General features: G+C 40.3%; 3 protein-coding genes across 3 annotated transcripts; 1 reads left to right on the forward strand and 2 right to left on the reverse strand.

Annotated features, from left to right (window-relative positions):
* Window positions 1–1,625: 1,625 nt before the first annotated feature.
* LOC134463414 (1-phosphatidylinositol phosphodiesterase-like) lies at window positions 1,626–3,260 on the forward strand. Its single transcript, XM_063216617.1, has 3 exons — window positions 1,626–1,741; window positions 2,040–2,110; window positions 2,281–3,260. Exons 2-3 carry the CDS (start codon window positions 2,064–2,066, stop codon window positions 3,146–3,148), a joined length of 915 nt encoding a protein of 304 aa, XP_063072687.1. The 5' UTR covers window positions 1,626–1,741; window positions 2,040–2,063; the 3' UTR covers window positions 3,149–3,260.
* An 8,023-nt stretch (window positions 3,261–11,283) lies between these two features.
* Window positions 11,284–13,018, reverse strand: LOC134465101 (1-phosphatidylinositol phosphodiesterase-like). Its single transcript, XM_063218556.1, has 2 exons — window positions 12,948–13,018; window positions 11,284–12,142 (listed from the first exon to the last, which is right to left on the reverse strand). Exons 1-2 carry the CDS (start codon window positions 13,016–13,018, stop codon window positions 11,284–11,286), a joined length of 930 nt encoding a protein of 309 aa, XP_063074626.1.
* Window positions 13,019–15,434: 2,416 nt separating this feature from the next.
* LOC134463425 (olfactomedin-4-like) lies at window positions 15,435–18,731 on the reverse strand. The gene is made up of 5 exons (XM_063216627.1): window positions 18,708–18,731; window positions 18,216–18,338; window positions 17,251–17,469; window positions 16,841–16,994; window positions 15,435–16,468 (listed from the first exon to the last, which is right to left on the reverse strand). Exons 1-5 carry the CDS (start codon window positions 18,711–18,713, stop codon window positions 15,627–15,629), a joined length of 1,344 nt encoding a protein of 447 aa, XP_063072697.1. The 5' UTR covers window positions 18,714–18,731; the 3' UTR covers window positions 15,435–15,626.
* Between the last annotated feature and the right edge of the window lie 1,692 nt (window positions 18,732–20,423).

Genomic DNA, 20,423 nt, shown 5'->3' on the forward strand with positions numbered 1-20,423 from the left:
TATTATAAGGTGCCCAACCACAGACCTATATAGGTCTGTGTGCCCAACACTAAACTCATGCACCCACCAATCATCATTGAATGAAGTGGCGTCGGACATGAGCAAATTTGTCTTAATGAGTTGAAATGCACTCCACAGATTTGCCCCTACTCAAAAATACCTTTCACATTACTCTGTGGTCAGTGTAACATGTAGCACGAGAGTAGAGTTGGTACGAAATTGTCTGGCCGCTGTAGAGTTGAAATGTAGCAGACCATTTGCTACATTTTACAATGACTTTCCACTATACTGCCTGAGGAATTTGACTCTCCACTGTGCTGTAAATACTCTACTGTTGAATGTTAACATCCCTTTTTTACTGTGTGTGGAAAGCACCCTTCACCCTGTTTTACCCACACTTACAGAGGAATAACAGAGAGCATTCTCACTGAGGTCAAGACACACAAGACTGGCTGGTAGCCCCTTAATGCGCGCCGTACCTCCTGAGGCACGCTGTAATAGACATTGAAATGTAACTACCATAGCAATACAATACTATGACACAACACAAGCCCTTTAGTAATGCACCACGACTTGGTCATTACCATACTGGTAACAATGAATTTATAAAGCCGCGCCTTAAATCATTGCAAGAGTACGGCAAATGATTTTCATTGTGTCTATGAGATGCTCATTCATCTGTCACGTTATCCAAAGAATAGTAACTGGACATCTCTGCACTTGAAGATGTTGGTCGCACTTCAATAAGATTTCTGAGTTCTGGGAAAGTAAAGTGCAAAGAAGTTACTCTGGACCCTCTAGTTATGCAGACTTGGTTGCGATGGCAAGTGTTTGTCCGGTTCTCTAAACTTGAACCAAATGTAAGCAAATGTAATCTCACTGTTTTCCTATAGCTGCATGTCTACATCCACACGTCAGGCTTGGTTTAGTTTTGGTTGGTTTGAGCCAAATCATATGTCAGCATGTCTATAGTTGCAGTGCTACTTCTATGCAACATTGTGACAATATAGATCTTGATTTATTATTATTTAGACCAAGGCTAATCTGCATATAGCCTTGCCTATGTCCGGCCGGCTTAAGTATTTTTTTGAGGAGTTCCATTGGTGGAGGAATAAGTGGGGCCCTCTTTATATGTAGCGAGGGTTCTGGGCCTTGTTTCCCGAATGAATCGTTGCTAACCACTTAGCAGCTTAGTGGGTTGTCAATGGGAAATGGCATTGTTGCAACCACAATGCTGTCGAGAAACACTTAGCTGGTTGGTTTGGCTGTTTCACTTGACATTGACGTTGTATGGACTCTCGTAGGTATTGCTGCAAAGCGAAGATGCTTATAACTATCTTAGCTACTTAATTGGTTGCCGTACAATTACCCATTGACAACCATCTAAGGTTGTGGCAACCAAGCTAATTAAAACCAATGAAAACTTAACAACCAAAACATGGCCTAAAATAATGTTCCGGCATCGTAAACGTTCTGAGAACGGAAATTTCTTAGTAAGGTAGGAGCCATGTATTCATCTTTGATCCCCTCAAATGAGGAGGCTTCTTCTGCCTGCACCATGAATTTCATAATAAGTTGTTGAAACAGCCTTTTAAGGTAACAGTGATCTCGAGTCTCACAAAAGATGTAACCAGGTCTGGTACTAGACACACCCTATTTTCAAAACATAAAAGGAGGATGTTTGCAACTGGCTTAGCAGAGCAGCACCGTTGCACCAGGACTGCTCACCAGAGAAGACAAGGTAACACTTCCATATAGGCTATAACCGTTTTTTTATGTGATGACCATTTGGGCATATTTAATGGATGTGCATTTTGCTATTTCAATAACAAAGAGATTTACAGTACATGTACTCTGATTTACTTTTCGTTTATTTCATCCGTGGGATGTTGATGCACTTAATTAGGCCTACTATGTAAACACCACTGGAAATGCAATTGCCAATATATTTTTTTAATTGTAATTGGTTGTTTAACTGCAATACTTAACTGTAATAATTTAATATGATTCATTCATTATGGATTCATGTTTGCTTTTAGATAGCCTTAAGAGAAAGCCCAAACATGGGGGATAAATTCCTGTTGGTTGTCCTTTTGGCTTCACTTTGTTTGTAAGTATAACACATCACAGCCTACAATACGCATGTTATTAAGATATTCATCTTTCCATTTGTACTAGAATTATACCAGATATACCAAATGTGTGACTGATGCATACGGTATCTTTCTCTGTGTCATTTGATCTTAATACAAGAAAAATGCTCTCTTTTCAATATTACAGAGTGTATTGTCAGCCCCAGTCATTCAATGACAATTCACAGCTCAATCTACCAGCATCGTACAAGAATGACTGGATGAAATCCATCTCTAACAACAAGAAAATCAGCCACATTACCATTCCTGGAACCCATGATGCCATGGCTCGGCGTGGTGGAATCTCTGGAGGCATTGCTATTTGCCAGGTCTGGTCAGTGGAAGATCAGTTAAGGGCAGGTATCCGCTATCTAGACCTCAGGGTTAAAGATAACCTCCAAATAGTCCATGGAATTATAGATCAGGGAATTACATTCACTCAGGTGTTAAACGCTGCCCTAAACTTCCTAAATCAGCACAAGAGTGAAGCTGTTCTGCTCAGGGTAAAACCAGAGGGCAACAACAAAAAAAATGTTCAAGTGGAAGTTCAAAAAGTCATTAAAAACCTGGCAAACGTCTGGGCCAAGTCAGACGTACCAAGTATGGGTGAGGCAAGGGGAAAGGTTATTCTGCTGCAGAAAAATGAGTTTAAACTAGGTCTGAAGTCATCTGGTACTGACAAAAATGGGGACTATAAAGTTTGTGAGTATGAGAAAAAAATGAAGAAAATTAAAGCACATTTGAATGAGGTTAACACAATGTGTAAGAACAATGAGAACAGTGACACTGTCATTGTGTCCTACTCCAGTGGAACAGGTGCACCGTATGGTCTGCTGTGTAATACACCAAAAGAAGTGGCGAAGCGCATCAACCCCTGGTTGAACACACACCTGGGTACTCTTGATGGACCTTGTTTTGGAGTTATTGCCATGGATTTTCCTGGCATTGACCTCATTCAGAGCATTGTCAAACTCAATGATCTAGTAAGCGCTATAGACCACATAACATACAAATAAAAAATAAAGCAACACTACCATGTCGCACATCCTTGTCTGATGTAAACTGCTGTGAACTGTGATAAGGTGGCGGTGGGTTGGATTAAATGGTGGAATTTATTAAAATCATCTTTGGCATTTAAAGCAGTCTTTGTGTAGTCATTGTCATTTTTGGGTTATAACTGCATTCACTTTGGCGCATGTGGGGTGGTCTTAGAACTTGGAGCATAATGATGAGTATACTAAAGTGATACCAGTTCAGTCAAACTTAAAGTGTACTTTATTGATTAACTACACTTACATGTTCACGGTATTTGAATCAGATATATGTAAGCTCTCTACACACATCCAACATTCTCAATACAATATTAAATACAAAAAATAAAGACAATAGCATGTAAAGCAGTGTGGACTCGTATTGTACGGCATACAGCAAACAACAATATGGATGCCTAATATAGTAATAAACTGTAGCCTATTTGAACATTGGGGCGAGGGTGACAACTATTTGGATTGCATGATGACATTCTCAAAACAAGAAGAAAAAATACTTTCCCAGTCTATGTCTTCATGGGAAAGCAAGACATGTAATTTCAAATTCTTTGTATGACCAGTGCATGTAAAGAAATTGACAATAAAACCAACTTGACTTGACTTAAATACCATCAGTTTAGTTGACAGCTCTGCTAATGCTAATGGTTCATATACATTATATTGATCCTTCAACCCCTATGCTTCACATATAATCCGCATACAACTCTGCATACAAATTCATCAATTTAATGGAACATACTTTTTCTAATGTCAAAAGTAGCAGATTCTACCCACTGAATGGAAAAATGCATTGGAAATCTGCTAATTCTGACCTTTAAAAAAGCTTGTTCCACTAAAGTGATGAAGGTTGATTTTTCATATGTGATGTAGGGGGGATTAAGTATCAAAACATGCGACATAGGCCCTATCTTAGAAAAGACACGCATATAATTTGGTTAACACTTGAAGGTTCACTTCTCTGAACATAATGGTATGTAAGCCTATATGTAGGCCTGCATGGATTACACCACACCATGACACAAATATTAAAACAAGTTAAGTGTCCTTGGCGGAGGTCTGCACTCTGTGTGCATTTCTAGTTTGATATTTGTGTGCAAACTAGTAGTCCCGGGACATTAAAACTCTTGTGCAGGCCCTCTGAGTACATACAAAAAAGACAAAAGACAGAAAAAATAATCCATTAAGTTAGTCCAATCTTCTGTTTTGCCATGAATCTGACTGTAGCAGGCAAGACGCTTCTTAAAAAGTCTTGTTTTTTTTAGTTGAAATACTGTCCGCTCTATTTTAGCCCATCGGCTATTCTTCTCCATGCAACTGCTACCTCACCAGCTAATCTGTCTGGTAAGTAGTGTTAGCCATGGACCATACACCATGTTCATGCAGAGAAAGCGGCCAAACAAGGACCCTCCTCCAACAGATGTGGATACAATACATTACAGACTGGTACTGAAGTCCAGGATTGTGACACTCAAAGGCATTTGTGAGACAAAGTCGGCAAATAGTCTTATTTTGTCAATTTGGGTGTGCTGAATCCAAATCTGCCATATGCTGAGCTCTTTCTGGTCTCTGTTGACCTCTAGAGGTCATTGAACTTTGACCCTGAAAGTGTACCAACTGAACACAGTTAATCAGGGTTTTAAACAATTAATTAATTCATTGAAAGCAAAGTGATGGATTAAATTGACAAATGGATTTGTTTGATTAATATTGTGATTCAAAACTCGCTTTTAATTTGTCTAACAAGTTATTACTTAGTGATTAATATTTAGTGATTATTACTTCATTTATTACTTCAAGGTCATTAAATATGGCCTGTTGTCCAATGCACTGAGCTTCATTTTTGTAAACTAGGCTATTTTATGTTATTGTTTTAAATAAAATATTAATTGTGTTTGCTCCTGACTGAGAACATCTTCAATCATAGTTAATACAGTTTGACCTCAGGTCATTGACGTCATCAGGATACCATGCATGGTTACCAAAAACAGTGTATGTTAGGATCCAAGTGTGACAGAAATGTCTCTCCAATTTAAAATGATCTCTCCAATTTAGCACAAATGAAAATAGAGTAAAGATGGATCAGGTTTAAAAACACACAAGTTAAGTCACTGGCTTCTGTAAGATAGAGGAAAGAGTGCTTTGACAGAATAGCATAGCCAACAAAGGTACAGTATTCTATAGACAGAGATTAAGGCCACCCAATGCCAACTCTGTATCCGTGACATCTTTTTCACAGCAACCTGCTTTGTAGTTGCAATAGCCAGACTGTATACCAATAGAGTAACTTTATTGACACATTGAGATATCCAGCAGCATACACTAATATATAGTAAAGAACTCAAGCCAATCAACAAGGATCAAAGTGTTCTGTGAAAATGCAGTTGCCTGCATGGATTCTGGTGATCTTAAAGCTTGTTCAGTGATGCACTAGACTATGGCACGCACACACACACACACACACACACACACACACACACACACACACACACACACACACACACACACACACACACACACACACACACACACACACACACACACACACACACACACACACGCGCACACACACGCGCACACACACGCGCGCACACACACACACACACACACACACAGAGGTGAAATGAATGAATGGATAAATGCTGGAGGAGTGGAGCAGCTAAGGCCCTTTTCAATGTTTTTTGGGGGCTTTTTGAGGTCTTTATTTGGACATGACAAGAAGTAAGTGGGAGAGAGACAGGGTGGGGTTGGGAAATGATCCAGAACTGACTCAAATCCGGGTCAGAAGCATTTGGCTACAGTGTCTTGATGTGCTGCGCCATAGCACCCACCCTTTTTTGAATTCTGGTATTAGTCTATCACCACAGAAGATCCTCAATTTGCTCAGGCTATCCACACGCCATTGACGCTGTTTGTTCTCCTGTTACCTGCCGGGCATGCATTGTAGCTGGCTAACTCCTGGGGCGCCTTCGTGGAGAACTGTCTGAAGTGAAACACTCATCACTGACTGGGCGTAGGAGGTCGATTGCACTGGCCCACTCGACACAGGTAGGGGCCTACAATATGACTGGACAACAACTCTTAGCAATGGAGTACCGTTTGGTTCTGTTTACCATATATTGCATACACTTGTTTACCGTACGCAAGTGTGGAAATGTAGTTTAAGCTCCAGAAAGATTTTATCATTAGCCACAATGACGAAGATACTCGTATTGCTCAATAAAATAACGTTCATGCATGACAAGACAACATTTACTTCCCACACTACATAATGTCCCTTTTTGTGAGGTAACAATCTGTGAGAAAGTTTTACAGTAAAAAATTAACTTCTGTGTGTCAATTTGTGGTGTTAGGTGCTTAATTTTAACATTAAAGGCATTTTCATGCTTGATTGTAATGTACAGAAAACTCATTGCATTTGCTTACAACTAAATTGAAGATATGCTAGTAGCAGACATCCCTCTGCCACCACATAGCACTCAGTTGAGTAGGCCTACATTACCACATAGAGAAAGTAGACCATGAAAAGACAACCAATCTCATCTACCTCCTCACTGTATAGAGAGAACTAAAAACCTCATGGATTATAGCTTGACCAAATGACAAAAAATACATGCCAAGGCAAAAAAAAAAGCTGTACAGTTAACTTTTGCGAAGAACAACATGGGAAAAAAGTTTTCAGTGGAGGTGAGCCTTGATTTGCTTTTCTTTTTTTTCTCTTTTTTTTTGGGGGGGGGGGGGGGGGGGGGGGGGGGGGTGTCCAATCGGCTTTGCAATGACTTCATTACAACCACACAATATTTTACGCAGATGAAATGTGAAAATCTCATGGCGCCTCCTCCCCTTCATTCCCTCCTACTTTGAGTCCCCTTCTATACAGTGACACTTCAAAACACAAGGAACGAATACAGTTAGGCTATTGAAGATGAACAACTGATGTGGTCCATATAAATTGATCAAACCTTATCATTTGTCAATGATGTTTACTCCAAAGCCACATGACGATGAACGATGCTCTGCTGATGCCAACCTCCTCACCCTCATCACCACAACCATATACTGTGCCCTGGGTGACAGGGCTTTTGCCATCAGTCAAGTTAAGTCAAGTTGGCTTTATTGTCCATTTCTTTACATATTATGCACAAGTCAAACAAAGAAATGACATTACTGTCCCATGCAAACATAGACATGCAGCTATCCAGCAGTGACTGCCAGGCCATGAGAACAGATTCTCCCTATCAGTTCCGTTATGATGTGGCCGTTTGAGGTGCAGAACACCACCCAAATCACTGGGTGGATTCCAATATGCGGACTCCGTCCTCCCTTGCTCACTTGACTGCTTGTGGCCTCATGATGATGACGTCACTTACGACGCAACTTTAATTCAATATCTTGCAAAAGCGCAATTCTAATGTCATTTTTCTCATTTACAATTGGGATTGTGAATGAAGAACAGTGCCCCAAAAGTTGTTGTGGCTAGGCTCAGGCTGACAGCGGGGAAACTCATTTGTTTTCCTCCATGGAGGCGGGGCGTTAGCAAAACGCGAGGCTACAAGCACAGGCCGAGGATGGGAGTCTGCATATTGGAAATCACCCTCTAAGTCACTGCTGGGACGAGGGCCTCCTATTTCCACTGCTGCAGAATGATGCGTCTAGCTAGGAAAGTGCAGGGGGAAATAGTCTGTCCCACAGTACATACCGTAGCCACTGGTGTTGGGATGTGGGTCAGGCACAATAGTTTTATGGAAGTCCTTTGAGATATCAAATATGAGAGACCAAAAGAGAGTTCATTTAAGGCATCCCCATCTGTCTTGACTGTTGTGTGTTTCTAGTGTATTGCCTGAAGCGCCTTCGAGTGCACTATATAAAATATATATTAGGATGAATAAAATCTTTTTTTTTATCATTCTCTACTTTCACTGTAACATACATTTATAATTATGCCAATTAGAACAGTAGGCTATTTGCAGTTTTGTCACAGTTCTGTATTCCAAATTAGTCAGTGGCATGTATTACTAAAATCACAACCAATTATGACTGTGAAGCCTCAGGTAGTGTTGTCAAAAGTGAATGCCATCTATTGTCTGTATTAACCGAAACTTGTTTTGAAGAACTGAAGAAGAAGGTGATATTGCCCTCATTTGATATGACACCCACACTGCTTTCACTTCGCGAGGTAGTTTCACAATGGGAATTTAGCCTACAATCTCTTGTCACTTGATGGGATATTAGCTGTTGAATATGTTAGCAGTACAATAGCTTGTCCTCAATTGCCAGGTTGGAGCAGTGACAGAATGGTTCTCAGTTGGTTTCAGTTCCACGCAGACAGATGGCGCCAAACTACACATCGTCGATTTACCCTTTCATTCTGAGCCTCCATGTAGGCCTATAGGTAGGTTTGTTGTAACCAAAATGCTACATTACATTACCTAAGACACGTTGCCACTGTCTTAATCTGCTACTTAAGAGTCTCAGGCTATTACATAGCAATGTTGTTATTATGTAGTTGTAGCAATTGATCTGTCATTGTGAAATGTGTTTTTTTCAGCAACATGACATACACCAAGAACTCAAAATCATTACACGTGATAACCCTAGTTCTCCATGAAAATCCTGACATTTACCTCTACTCATCGTAACATTTTCAAATTTAACAGAACGCTTAGGCTACAGAATAATTTTGTCGACCCATGCCCTGAAGAATGTATGCTTTGTTTAAAAAAGACAGCAAAGTTTTCTTTACTAAACTGAAGTTCAACATTTCACCACAGCAGAGGTCAGAAAGGGACTCGCAAAATTAGCAGATCTGAATTCATACACCGCAGGCACCCAGCACACATCTCATTCTTGTTCTTATCTTTCTGTTCACAAACGTTTAAGCAGGCTTTGGTCTTGTTTTCCTCATAGGTCCTGGTGTCATATGCCCTGAGGCAGACAGTAGTCTGCGAGGAGAAACAGCTTGAGGGAATCCTATCCCTAGAATTCCATGCTAGGGTCCCATCCCGGGGTTGCCCTTGTACAGGCCATTTCAGAGACTGGAACAATTGACTGCTGACTGTAACCAATACCAGAACTACAAGTAATTTTAGATAAAACCTTTAGCTGTATATATAGTGTAATCATGTCATGTCATTATATCCAGCTAATACTGTATTACAACTGTGAAGTATCCTTTAAACCGAGATCTAGGACAGATACTTTCATACTCAAATAATTTCCACAACAACACATCCTGTAGTTTGAGTTGCCCTGAGCATTTTTTATTTCTCTGACTTCAGTAACTTACAATAGTTCCAAAGCATGCTGCCATATCACTCTCAAAAGCCATATAGTCAAATGTGAATTTGAATACTCACCCAGCTGATTAGTGTCAATACTTGAGCTCTACACTGAAACGGAATGCAGTCAATGGATGTTTTACACTAACCCAGCTGTAGATATTACCTCATTTTACTTCATGTTTAGTGGATGACACAACACCTTGAGTCTTCTCTTGGGCATTTCTCATATTCAAACCATGGTAGTTTTTTGCAGCATGTGGCTGTGGCAGGCATGATATATGTTTAGTGTGGAATTCCAGCAACATGCAATTAAACATGCAGTTATATTGATTACACTGTCCTAGACGTGTCTGCCATTCTCGCCCCACTGTTCATAAATACAGATTATAAATCTTCATTCAGCCCACTAATACCTACACATACTTTACTGTCTAGGCCAGTGTTTCCCAACCCTGGGTACGTGTACCACTAGGGGTACGCGAGCACACTGCAGGGGGTACTTGGAAAGATGCTATTATTATAAAAATGTATGGAGCAGTTACATCAGGACAGAGAAAACGATATAGAACATGAATTAGGGGGTACTCATAGCGCAACAAAGAGGTTTAGGGGGTACGCGAGACAAAAAAGGTTGGGAAACACTGGCCTAGGCCCCCATCTTATTTTATCAGCTGTATATGGGTCCACACTACTTTAAATGTCTATATTTATTATATTGCATATTTTTTATTTGGTATGCTGGATGTGTGTAGAGAGCTATCATATACAAAGTCATATAAACTGAACAAGTAAGTGTAGTTGGCCATTAAAGTAGGCCTACACTTAAAGGAGAACTTTCAATATGCCAGTTTCAATATGCTGTTGTATTGCTCACACTACCCTTGACTTGTTAGTACCCGGTGATGCTGCATTTTTCGTCTCAGCCCTTTCCGGGATCTGAGCTATTCTAATGGTGGCAAACTTTGTTCACATTAAAAACCTTCTACTCCAAATACTATCCCAAAAGGTATTGCTGTTTGCTAGTTGTCTGCTGATGTTGCAACCTTTTGGATGTTATTGGGAATAAATCAAGATGTTTTTTTAATGTGAACATACTCTGCCCCCATTACAATGACCATGATCTCGGAAAAGGTTGAAGAAAAAAAATATATTCTCAGGTACTAACAAGTCCAGGTGCACCGTGTAAGATGGTGGCGCAGGGTGGCCAGAGTAGGTATTGCAACTATGCAGCTCATTGAAACTGCCCAATTAGATTTTTACATGAATATTTTCTGAGTATTAAACCAATATAGTATGACCAAAGCACAGTAAGTTTTGCAGCTAAAATGTCTATTTCTGGAAATTCAAAAATGGAGGACCATGGAGAAGATCCCCCTTTTCATGTATGAGTGATATTGAATACTTAGAATTTGATGGTGGTGGTAAGTAGGCCTATTTGTTAAAACGGTAACATTTTTGAATGGACTGCATGGATTCGGGAAATGAACTACTAAAAATATTTCACGGTGCACCTTTAAAGTTTGAATTGGTGCCATTTTAGAATAATCATTATGCAACAGATATGGCAAGTTCTGTCAGAGCACTCCATGTGCACCCACTAAATGCACCTGAAAATGACAGTTATGACTACACAAAGACTGCTTTAAATGCCAAAGATTATTTTAATCCACTCTACAATTTAATCCAACTCAACAGCGCATTATTACAGTTCAACAGAGTTTACATCAGACAAAGATGTGTGACATGATAGAGTGTTGTATTTGCATGTGTGCAACATGTAAGGGCTTTTTCTGCATGACTTTGCATACAGTCAATATACCGTAATTATTTTTTTGCTGTTACATGATCTTTTGCAACTGGTAGATCATTGAGTTTGATAACAGTTTGAATAAGACCAGTGCCTGGAAAATCCATAGCAATAACTCCAAAACAAGGCCCATACTCAAGTTTAGCTAGATATCTGTTCAACCAGGGGTTGATGTCTTTTGCCACTTCTTTTGGTGTTGACCAAAACTTAAGAATTGTACCTGTTCCACTTGAGTAGGAGACAACAACCTTATCACTATTCCCATCTTTCGCACACATTTCTTTTACCTCATTCAGGTGTGTTGCAATTTTCTCCTTTTTCTTGGCCTTTCTAATAACCACATAATCCCATTTCCTGTCGGTACCAATAGATGGAACACCTAGCTTAAAGTCATTTTTTTGCACCAGAATAACCTTGCCCCTTGCATCACCCATATTTGGTACTTCTGACTTGGTCCAGACATTTGCCAGATCTTTAATGACTTTTTGAACTTCCACTTGAACATTGATTTTGTTGTTGCCCTCTGGTTTCACCCTCATCAGAACAGCCTCATTCTTATGCTGATTTAGGAAGTCTAGGGCAGTGTTTAACACTTCGGTGAATGTAATTCCCTGTTTTACAATTCCATGGACTATTCCGAGGTCTTCTGTGACCCTAAGGTCTAGATAGCGGATGCCTGCCCTTAACTGATTTTTCAGTGACCATGCTTGGCAAATAGCAAGGTCTATACCACACCGAGCCAAGGCATCGTGGGTACCAGGAATGGTGATGTGAGTGATTTTCTTGTTGTTGTCAATGGATTTCATCCAGTCAGTGTTGTATGATGTATGACTGAGGTCTTCATCATCATTGAATGACTGATCCTGACACCATGCACTGCAATATGATGTTGAGTAAAGAGCATGTTTTAGTAAATGTTGGAAGAAGTGACACATTCACACATGCACATGCACTTTCACATAGCCGATCGAAATCACAATAATCACCAACATTGTGCACCATAGTTCAGGTATACTGCATAACATAATGAATGGTTTATAATAGTACTTACATGTAAAGTAAGGCCAAAAAGACAGTCAAAAGGAATTTTCTCCCCATGTTTGAGTTTTCTTTTTATCTACATGAATCCATAATAAATTAGTCATATTTATTGTTAAAAGAATATCACAATAACACAAACAGGAATATTCACATAATTATATTCAGAATCTACGATCCAGTGCCAGACCTGGCTTCACCTGTCACCAGTTCTATTCACCTATAGAACAATGATGAAAGTTTTAAAAGTAAAAGAAAGTAGTTATAAACACCTAACAATTTCTTGCAGAAAACCATAGGACTGGTATATCTTTTTATGTCAATGTCACCATGTACAACTTTTCCCTGCTTTAAATGCATTGAATCTGACAAGGCCCTTTGCCCTATCTGAACAGGTAAAACCTGGTCTTTTGAAATGTGTGGCACTGGATTGTAGCTTCTGAGTCCAGGTTGCTCATTACTTTGCAAGTTACACAGCCTATATGGCACAGGCATTAAAATGTCTTTGATAAAAAATAAGCTACAGAAAATTAAACAGAGGTCATAGTATAAAGTTTTGTTGTTGACATGCACAAAATGCACATCAATTAAAATGATAGGCCTATAATAAAATATATATAACAGTTATATATGGAGGTGATACCTTGTCTTCCCAGGTGAGCAGAGTGGTCTGACAGTGAAGATGTGCTGCTCTGGTAAGTCACCTGTGAACATCCTCATACATCATCTGTTTGCAAAAGGGCGTGTCTTGATGTACCAGTGATTTAGCCCAGACTCCACCTCTTCCGAGGCTCCAGAACGTTCTTACTTTAGAAAGAGATCTGCCATGCTGCTCATGCCAGTCTCAGCAGCAGCTTATGAAATTGATTATGCCATGACGCTTTTCCTGATGCCATGAACATGACATCAAGCACTATCACCTCACAGGGCTACATCTTCAGCCTTCAATTGAGAGGACGAAAGGTGAGCGCATAGAAACCAACCACTGATGGTACATGCAATGTGACAAACCTCTACTGGGGCCTACTGCAACATTAGTGGGGCCAGAGTATATCTTTCACTATTTTTAACCCCTTAAGACACGGCATTATAAATTAGCTGTTACTACAATGGCAATGACCAAGTCGTAATGTATTACTAAAGGCCCTGTGCACTGTCATGGTAGTGTAGTACTATAGTAGTTACCAGAGGTGGAAGAAGTACTGAAGTTGTGTACTTAAGTAAAAGTAGAAGTACCCTGCGAAAAAATTACTCAAGTGAAAGTAAAAGTTGTTTACCAAAAACGTACTTAAGTAAAAGTCCTAAGTACTAACTTTTAAATGTACTTTTCAGTACAAAAGTACAAGTAGGCCTACACGCGCACTGGCTGTCTTTCTCCATGTCTACCTACTTGATACAATAGGAAAAATTGTCTGCAACGGTTTTCGGTTCCATTTGAACATGACTATGGAGTCCTGTTAATGTTTTTAAAAGTATATTTTCTATCTGGGTGTCAATTTGGAAGAGGGGCTTGGTCCCACCTCCCTGCCCGCAGCTGAGGCTACTGAAATATCCACGAAACACAACAGGAAAACCTAGGATAAATGTAACTAGTAACAAAGTCTTCTCCTAGAAATGTAAGGAGTAGAAAGTACAAGTAATTGTCAAAAAATGTACTTGAGTAAAAGTAAAAGTCTGCATTTTTATTTTTACTCAAGTAAGTACAAATTCCAGAAAAAACTACTTAAGTACAGTAACGAAGTAAAAATACTTAGTTACGTTCCACCTCTGGTAGTTACTGTAACTTTCAATGTCTATTACAGCGTGCCACAGGAGGTGCAGCGCACAGGAGGTACGGCGCAGGGGGGCTACAGATTCCCATGAATGTGACATATCTAAACATCAAACTTCCTGGTAATACTACAATGTCAATTTCGCCAAGCCCCTTTGGATCCCTGACCTGGTAGGTAATCCACCCCTACACAATTCCGAATTTGGTTAGGCCTATCTGTTCTTTTTTGTTTAACAACTGTATCATAAAGCACCTCTAGGCTCTGCATATGAGAAACAAAACTCCATCAAGAGGTCAGTTTGGCCCGTTACTCATTTGACTTGATATGAGAGTGAAGATATGAGTGTGCCCTACCATGTGTGAAGACATGGGTGTGCCTTGAATGCTCAGCTGATTACGGTATGCAAAGGAGCCCTGTGCACTAGGTCTAACTGTCGTGCACGTGTTCAGATAATGACCAGTATCAATCATTCATTACCACACTGAAACAGGTGCCAGTGCCACTATGCATTACATTGACATGTGTTTAAGACCATTTTCAATGTGATGGCAAGCACAGTTTAAAAAAGTAATATATAGTATGTCTTGATTCAGCTCATTCAACTCCTTATGTTTTCTTTAACTAAGACAGAGGAAGTTGAGTTGAGATAGTAAGTGGAGTTGTACTTAAGAAGGATAAACAGAAAAAAACTGTGACTCCAGTAAAGACAATCATATTTCTGAAGAGAGGAAGGAGAGAGGAGATATCTGACCTCCTTGGGATGCACAGAAATAAGCTCTAGGCAAATTAAACAAAAGTCCCATATGATGGCATGGACCAAGTTGGTCAAATTTGAAGAAGTGATAAGCATAGGCCAGCGGAAGAGGTACTGAAATGAAATATAAATACACTATCGAAACCACAAAGAAGCTGACATACAACACTGTGTTACAAGAGTTTATTTTGGTGACTGATGTCTTTTTATACAAGATCACTAAGTTGCTGTACATGTAATAATGGTTGGAGATAGCTGTGGTTATAGGCTCATACGGTAACACTCACTGGCCTTCTTTCACTTAGTGTTTAAGACCTGTGAAAGAACAAAACACCCCATGTTTCATTTTCAGAACCATTGGGACAAATCTCCAACTTTTGACAGACCTAACAGATCGTATTATCTTATTACTAACTTAGTTTAGTATGTTATCGCTTTTGATCATTTTTCAAAAACCTATTCAGTATACACAGTATTCATTTTGGCCTGAAAGAACACTGCCCAAGAAATAGGCTTTGCCTTTTATTTTAATCTGATTGAAAAGTGAAAACAAATGACAATCAACAGCTATAATTTTTTATTTGATTGTTTAGAGTGCATCAATACAGAACAGCATATAGCAGATTATAGTATTTCAGTTTCCATAACATGACATGAAGGGTTCCAAGTCTATGTTCCTCTAAAAAAACAAAAAACAAAGTGAGTCTATCATTGCCCCTCTTTATGTTAACTCCTAATTCATCATGACTTGGTATAAACAAACACAAATTCAAAATGAGGACTAAATGATATTCTGTCAAATCCCTCTCTCAAAAATGGCATCATATTGCACTACATGAGAATCACTGTAAGCATACAACTTTAGGTCAGAAGGGTTATAGTTGAGCGACTCTACGTTGGCCTTAATCTTCTTGAAACGAATGTCCAGATCATAGCGTTCCACACCAGTGCGTGTATCAAAGGAGTAGAATACCTCTTCTGTCTCCTTGTCCACATACCGAGTGGCGTAGAGAACGCCACATGCCATGAAGGTGTTGGTGGCTGAGCGTTTATACAGGGACGTTTTCAAGGTGCGTCCTAACTTGGGAACATGACCAGACTCAACCTGACAGAGCATCACGTTGCCATAGTTCTCTGCGGAGGTGTAGGCCAGCCAAACACCAGAATCGTCTGTCATCAGGTCCAGATCTGTGTAGACGTAGCAATACCCCAAGTGACAGAAAGGGAACTTGTTGTTGACACCGGATTTTGGTGGAAGAGCTGCAGTGGTGACTTTACGTGAGGTCATGTTGAAGCGGCAGACAGAGGGGGTGTTGTAGCAGCCGTAGTAGAGGGCATCACCGTACATCACCACATTGGGCCCCTGGATGGTGTGGGTGTTGGGGTTGTAATAATCTATGGAGACATCTGTGTGTCCTTTGCCTACCATTAGAGCATTGAGACTGGTGTACAGCCGGACATAGTTGGCATGGGTGTCACTTTTTGTCAGTGCTACCAGCCAATACCAGCCCTCCTTCCCATGACTGGGTTTTGGGTCTTGGCCCCAGGACCCATAGTGGTAATGATAGCCATCGTGCTCAGTGATCGAAGACGATTTGGGGCCATCCACTTGCACAAGGCGACCATGAGGACAAGAGCCTTTCAAAGAGGAAGGGGAGAAAAATAAAAAGCACAAATATGTTAAACTATTGTAGAGAAACTCTTAGAGAGCTCAGACATACACCTCCACATCATCTTCTATTTTGTCAGCAAGTATTCCATTACTGTCCATGACTGTCATCTGAAAACAATCCCTTCTAGGCAGTGACAATACTCACATACCGTGAGAATGTAAGAATGACATGTTCATGAGGTTTTTGGTTCATGGCGATTTTGCAAATTAACAATCAAACAGGCAAGCTAGCAGACTGACAGAATGATTGGCATGTACCGTCTTTGGCAGAGTTTATTTTTTTTAGTCAGGTGGTCTGTCTAGTTCTAGATGTGGTGTAGAGTGCATTATGTTCTTACCTGGGGGCGGAGTTGGAGGAGGGGGTGTGGCCTGGAGTTCCTCCTGGCACTGGGCCAGACTCCTCTGCAGTCCCTTGTTCTCCTCCAGCTTCTGAATAATCTGCATGTGGTCAAATTTCTCAAGCTGTTTCAGCTCCTTTCTTAAGTGCAGTACCTAGAATTAAGATTTTATTGTCAATTTATTATTATGTAAAAAAAAAAAGTATTTCTCAAGGCAAATCCCAATCTTTCATCCTACTGACATGATATTGATCACATTTTTTAAGATATTGTGGTTGTGTGCATCACAAGAGACATTATCTGAAATTTGATGTCAGTTGTTAGAAAGTACATTTCAACAAGATCAATATCCATTTTTGTGTCAACAGAATGAGAGATTGTGATTGTCATTGTACTGTTTCAGCTCTCACATTGACAGTGATGTTTCTACCAAGATTTTCTTGCATGATATTTGTCTCGTTCAGTTTGTTGATGAGTTGCAGAAGTTGAGCCAGCTCCAGCTCTATTATCCTGAGAGACACGGCTCCATACAGACCACCATCATCCTCCTGCTCCAGCACAGACACCTCATCCTGCAGCTGCAGCAGACGCTTATGCAGACCCAGACGCAGGGAAGCCTCCTCAGACACCTGGAGAGAAGGGGAGGATGTGATGTCTCAATATTAGACAAAGTTTTTGGTGGGAGCCCGCACATCTCGAATGTTTATTTTTTAGCAGGTGCAGCTTTTCAAGGCACTCCAGTCTTCATTTAACTCAAGGAAGGAAAAATAAAAAAGTGGTGAACTGTGAAGAAGCAGTGTCGCGCTCTTCCTTGAGTTAAATGATGTCTCAATATTAGCAAATGCTTTTCCATTCACGTCATTTGAAGAGAACAGAATTTATTTTGACCAATTAAGTATAAAGAAATTAATTAATTAAAATATTAACTCAATTTAATCACAGTCTCCATTCCAAATAACATGTAGGACCTATAGCAACTCTTGCAAAGTTTTACACCACGGAAACACCTCGGCCAGTACACTGTTTTCCAGCTCCAGTCTAATTAAGCCTGTAATTAATCAGTCCGTTATAGCTTTAATCTATTTGGAGTACAGACAAAAACAGGTTACTGTAACATCTTTGACCATCATGAACAGATCCAGCAGTTCCTTTGCTTGCTATATTTGCTTTGCAGTTTGATGGTAGCCGCAGAGGTGGTCCAGTGAAATACAATCTCTTTTTTCATGATCTGCAACACTTGCAATGGAAACTGTGATTAATTAGCATTAATATGAATAATCAATTAATTACCTTATGAGTTAATTGCCTTATAATTAAACTTAATCAATGAATCATAAAGTCACACCCTCAGTTTTAACATCTACAGTAGGCCTACCTTTGCCAACTGGATGTTCTTATTGCATTCCGCAGCGGAGGTCTCAATACTCAGCAGTTTGTCCTTGGGGAAAGGCTTCTCCACATTGGTCAGCTCACAGGCACAGTGAGAGGCCTTCACATTCTACAAAAGAACATACACTGCATTAGCCCATTGGGAATCCGGAACATTTTTTTTAATAAAAAGTTGACATGTTCTTCCTGAGTGAAGTGCAGGAGAGAGCGCATGTTTGGTTCTTGGAGACCTGGACAGTTCAAAGCCAGGGGGGGCAACATCTTTTCCCCATTTTCAAACTTTGCAACACTAATTTAGTGAACAAGCAAGCATTTTTCCCCACAAAAAGGACACAGAAATGCAGCTCTATTGTTCTGGTATAATGTTACTCTATATTGCTACCAGTTGTTTCTCTATACATGATACCTCAATTCAGCTTGTTTCTTGAAAATATTTGTAATTGCAAATTAGAATTGATATAGTCTATATTTAATTTACCTGCATATAGAGAATGAGGTAAACTCCAGCCAGGGGCGGAGCTATAGGAGGGGCGAGCAGGGCATTTGCCCCTGGGCCCAGGGCCCTCCCATATTGATAGTGGGGGCCCTATTGTGACCTTGGCAGGCTGTATAGGGGGCCCTATCAGTGATCTGCCCTGGGGCCCGGTGTGCAATTGTTCCGCCACTGACTCCAGCTATGCTCCAGGATGAGAGTAACAACATCATATTCCTGAGGAGAGGAAGGTGAGGGGAGAACAAGACGTCCTTGGAAAGCACAACAATGAGCTCTAGACAGCTGAAACAGACTTTAAAAAGCCCATGTAAGGGGATGCAATATGGCTGAAATGAAGAAGTGAAGGACTTAAAATGAGCATATGGCAAGCTGAAGAGGTACACAAATGAGATATAAATATCCTATCGAAACCACAAAGAAGCTGACATGCAAAAGTGTGATACTATAAGTAGGCCTACATTTTATTTGTGTGACCAGTGTCTTTTTATAAGATGCGAAGTTGCTGACATACATGAAACTGAGACTTAAAAAACTTGTCCTTTCAACCATTCATCTGAATAATCTTCTGATTGACTTTTAATACATTTCCCGTTTTATGTTGCATGCAGGCAGACCTGAGGTCACAACAACCAAGCAAACTAGGGAATTGCCCATAAAGTCAGCTGAAAGCTGACCCTCTGGTAATGAGTAGTTATGTACTTGTATATTAAGGAAATGACAACTTTGTGAGTGTGGCAACACCTCCCCAAGTTCAATGACTGAGAAGTGCAATGACACTGCTATCGAAATCACTCTTGAGGGGGTCCCTCCACAATGGCTTGAAGAAAGGGGGTGGCAGATGCCCCAGGCTCAATGAGAGTGGGGGATCAGAATTGGGTCCCCATTGCATTGTATAGTAGTAGATTGGGTAGGGGGGGTCAGTTTTCCAGATGATTTTGTCCAAGGCCCAGCCAAAACTTCCAACGTCCCTAACAGTACCACACGAAATGTGCTGAAAATCCATCTACCCGTTCAAAAGGTATGTTGCGAACCAAAAAAAATCATTCATCTTGAAAACCAGCCATCTTGAAAGCACTAGTCTTCAAAAGTTAATCCATTCATGTAGCCTACATTCTAGTGTTGGCAAACAAGATTTGGTGCAATTCTATCCTGTTCAAATGTTAAGGCGCAAAACAAAATCTGTGGTGGAAAGATGGATGAACGGAGAGGCTCATGGAAGCACGCATGGCTGGGCGACCGGAAAACACTATTCCTCTGGTCAGCACTTTCAGCAGGAGGAGGTGTAAAAACGGCAAGTGGAGCAAAGGGGAACTGCCTATTTGCTAAAGTGGGGCGGCCTAATGGTTAGGGAAGTGGACCTAAAGTGATACTGTGACAAGGAAATAAGCTCATATTACACTTCCCCTTGACTTAAAATATTGAGCTTTCCTTTCTCTTGTAATTCAAGTCGTTCTCTGAGTGGCAGTGCAAATTTTACCTCCAAGCTAGCAATTAATATTGAATCCTTTGAGACCAGCTATCCACCAGCTGGTCTCATAGGATTCAATGTTAATTGCTTGTATGGAGGTAAAATTTGCACTGCCATACCCAGACAGTTGAAAGTACAGGTAAATGGTAAAACTCAATCACTTAACTCAAGGAGACATGTAAAATAAGCTTATCTCCAAAACTGGTACAGTACCACTTTAAAGGGACAGTTTG

This window comes from Engraulis encrasicolus, chromosome 2 (assembly GCF_034702125.1).
Source record: "Engraulis encrasicolus isolate BLACKSEA-1 chromosome 2, IST_EnEncr_1.0, whole genome shotgun sequence".
NCBI classification, from domain to species: Eukaryota; Metazoa; Chordata; class Actinopteri; order Clupeiformes; family Engraulidae; genus Engraulis; species Engraulis encrasicolus.

Coding starts and splice junctions, on each gene's coding strand:
- LOC134465101 (XM_063218556.1), bottom strand. CDS start 13,018: ATGTTCACAGGTGACTTACCAGAGCAGCACATCTTCACTGTCAGACCA. Junction 12,143..12,947: donor TGCTCACCTGGGAAGACAAG/GTATCACCTCCA, acceptor ATCATATTGCAG/TGCATGGTGTCAGGATCAGT.
- LOC134463425 (XM_063216627.1), bottom strand. Junction 16,995..17,250: donor GTAGAAACATCACTGTCAAT/GTGAGAGCTGAA, acceptor TCTTAATTCTAG/GTACTGCACTTAAGAAAGGA. Junction 16,469..16,840: donor TCCTCCAACTCCGCCCCCAG/GTAAGAACATAA, acceptor CCTCTTTGAAAG/GCTCTTGTCCTCATGGTCGC.
- LOC134463414 (XM_063216617.1), top strand. CDS start 2,064: ATGGGGGATAAATTCCTGTTGGTTGTCCTTTTGGCTTCACTTTGTTT. Junction 2,111..2,280: donor CTTTTGGCTTCACTTTGTTT/GTAAGTATAACA, acceptor TCAATATTACAG/AGTGTATTGTCAGCCCCAGT.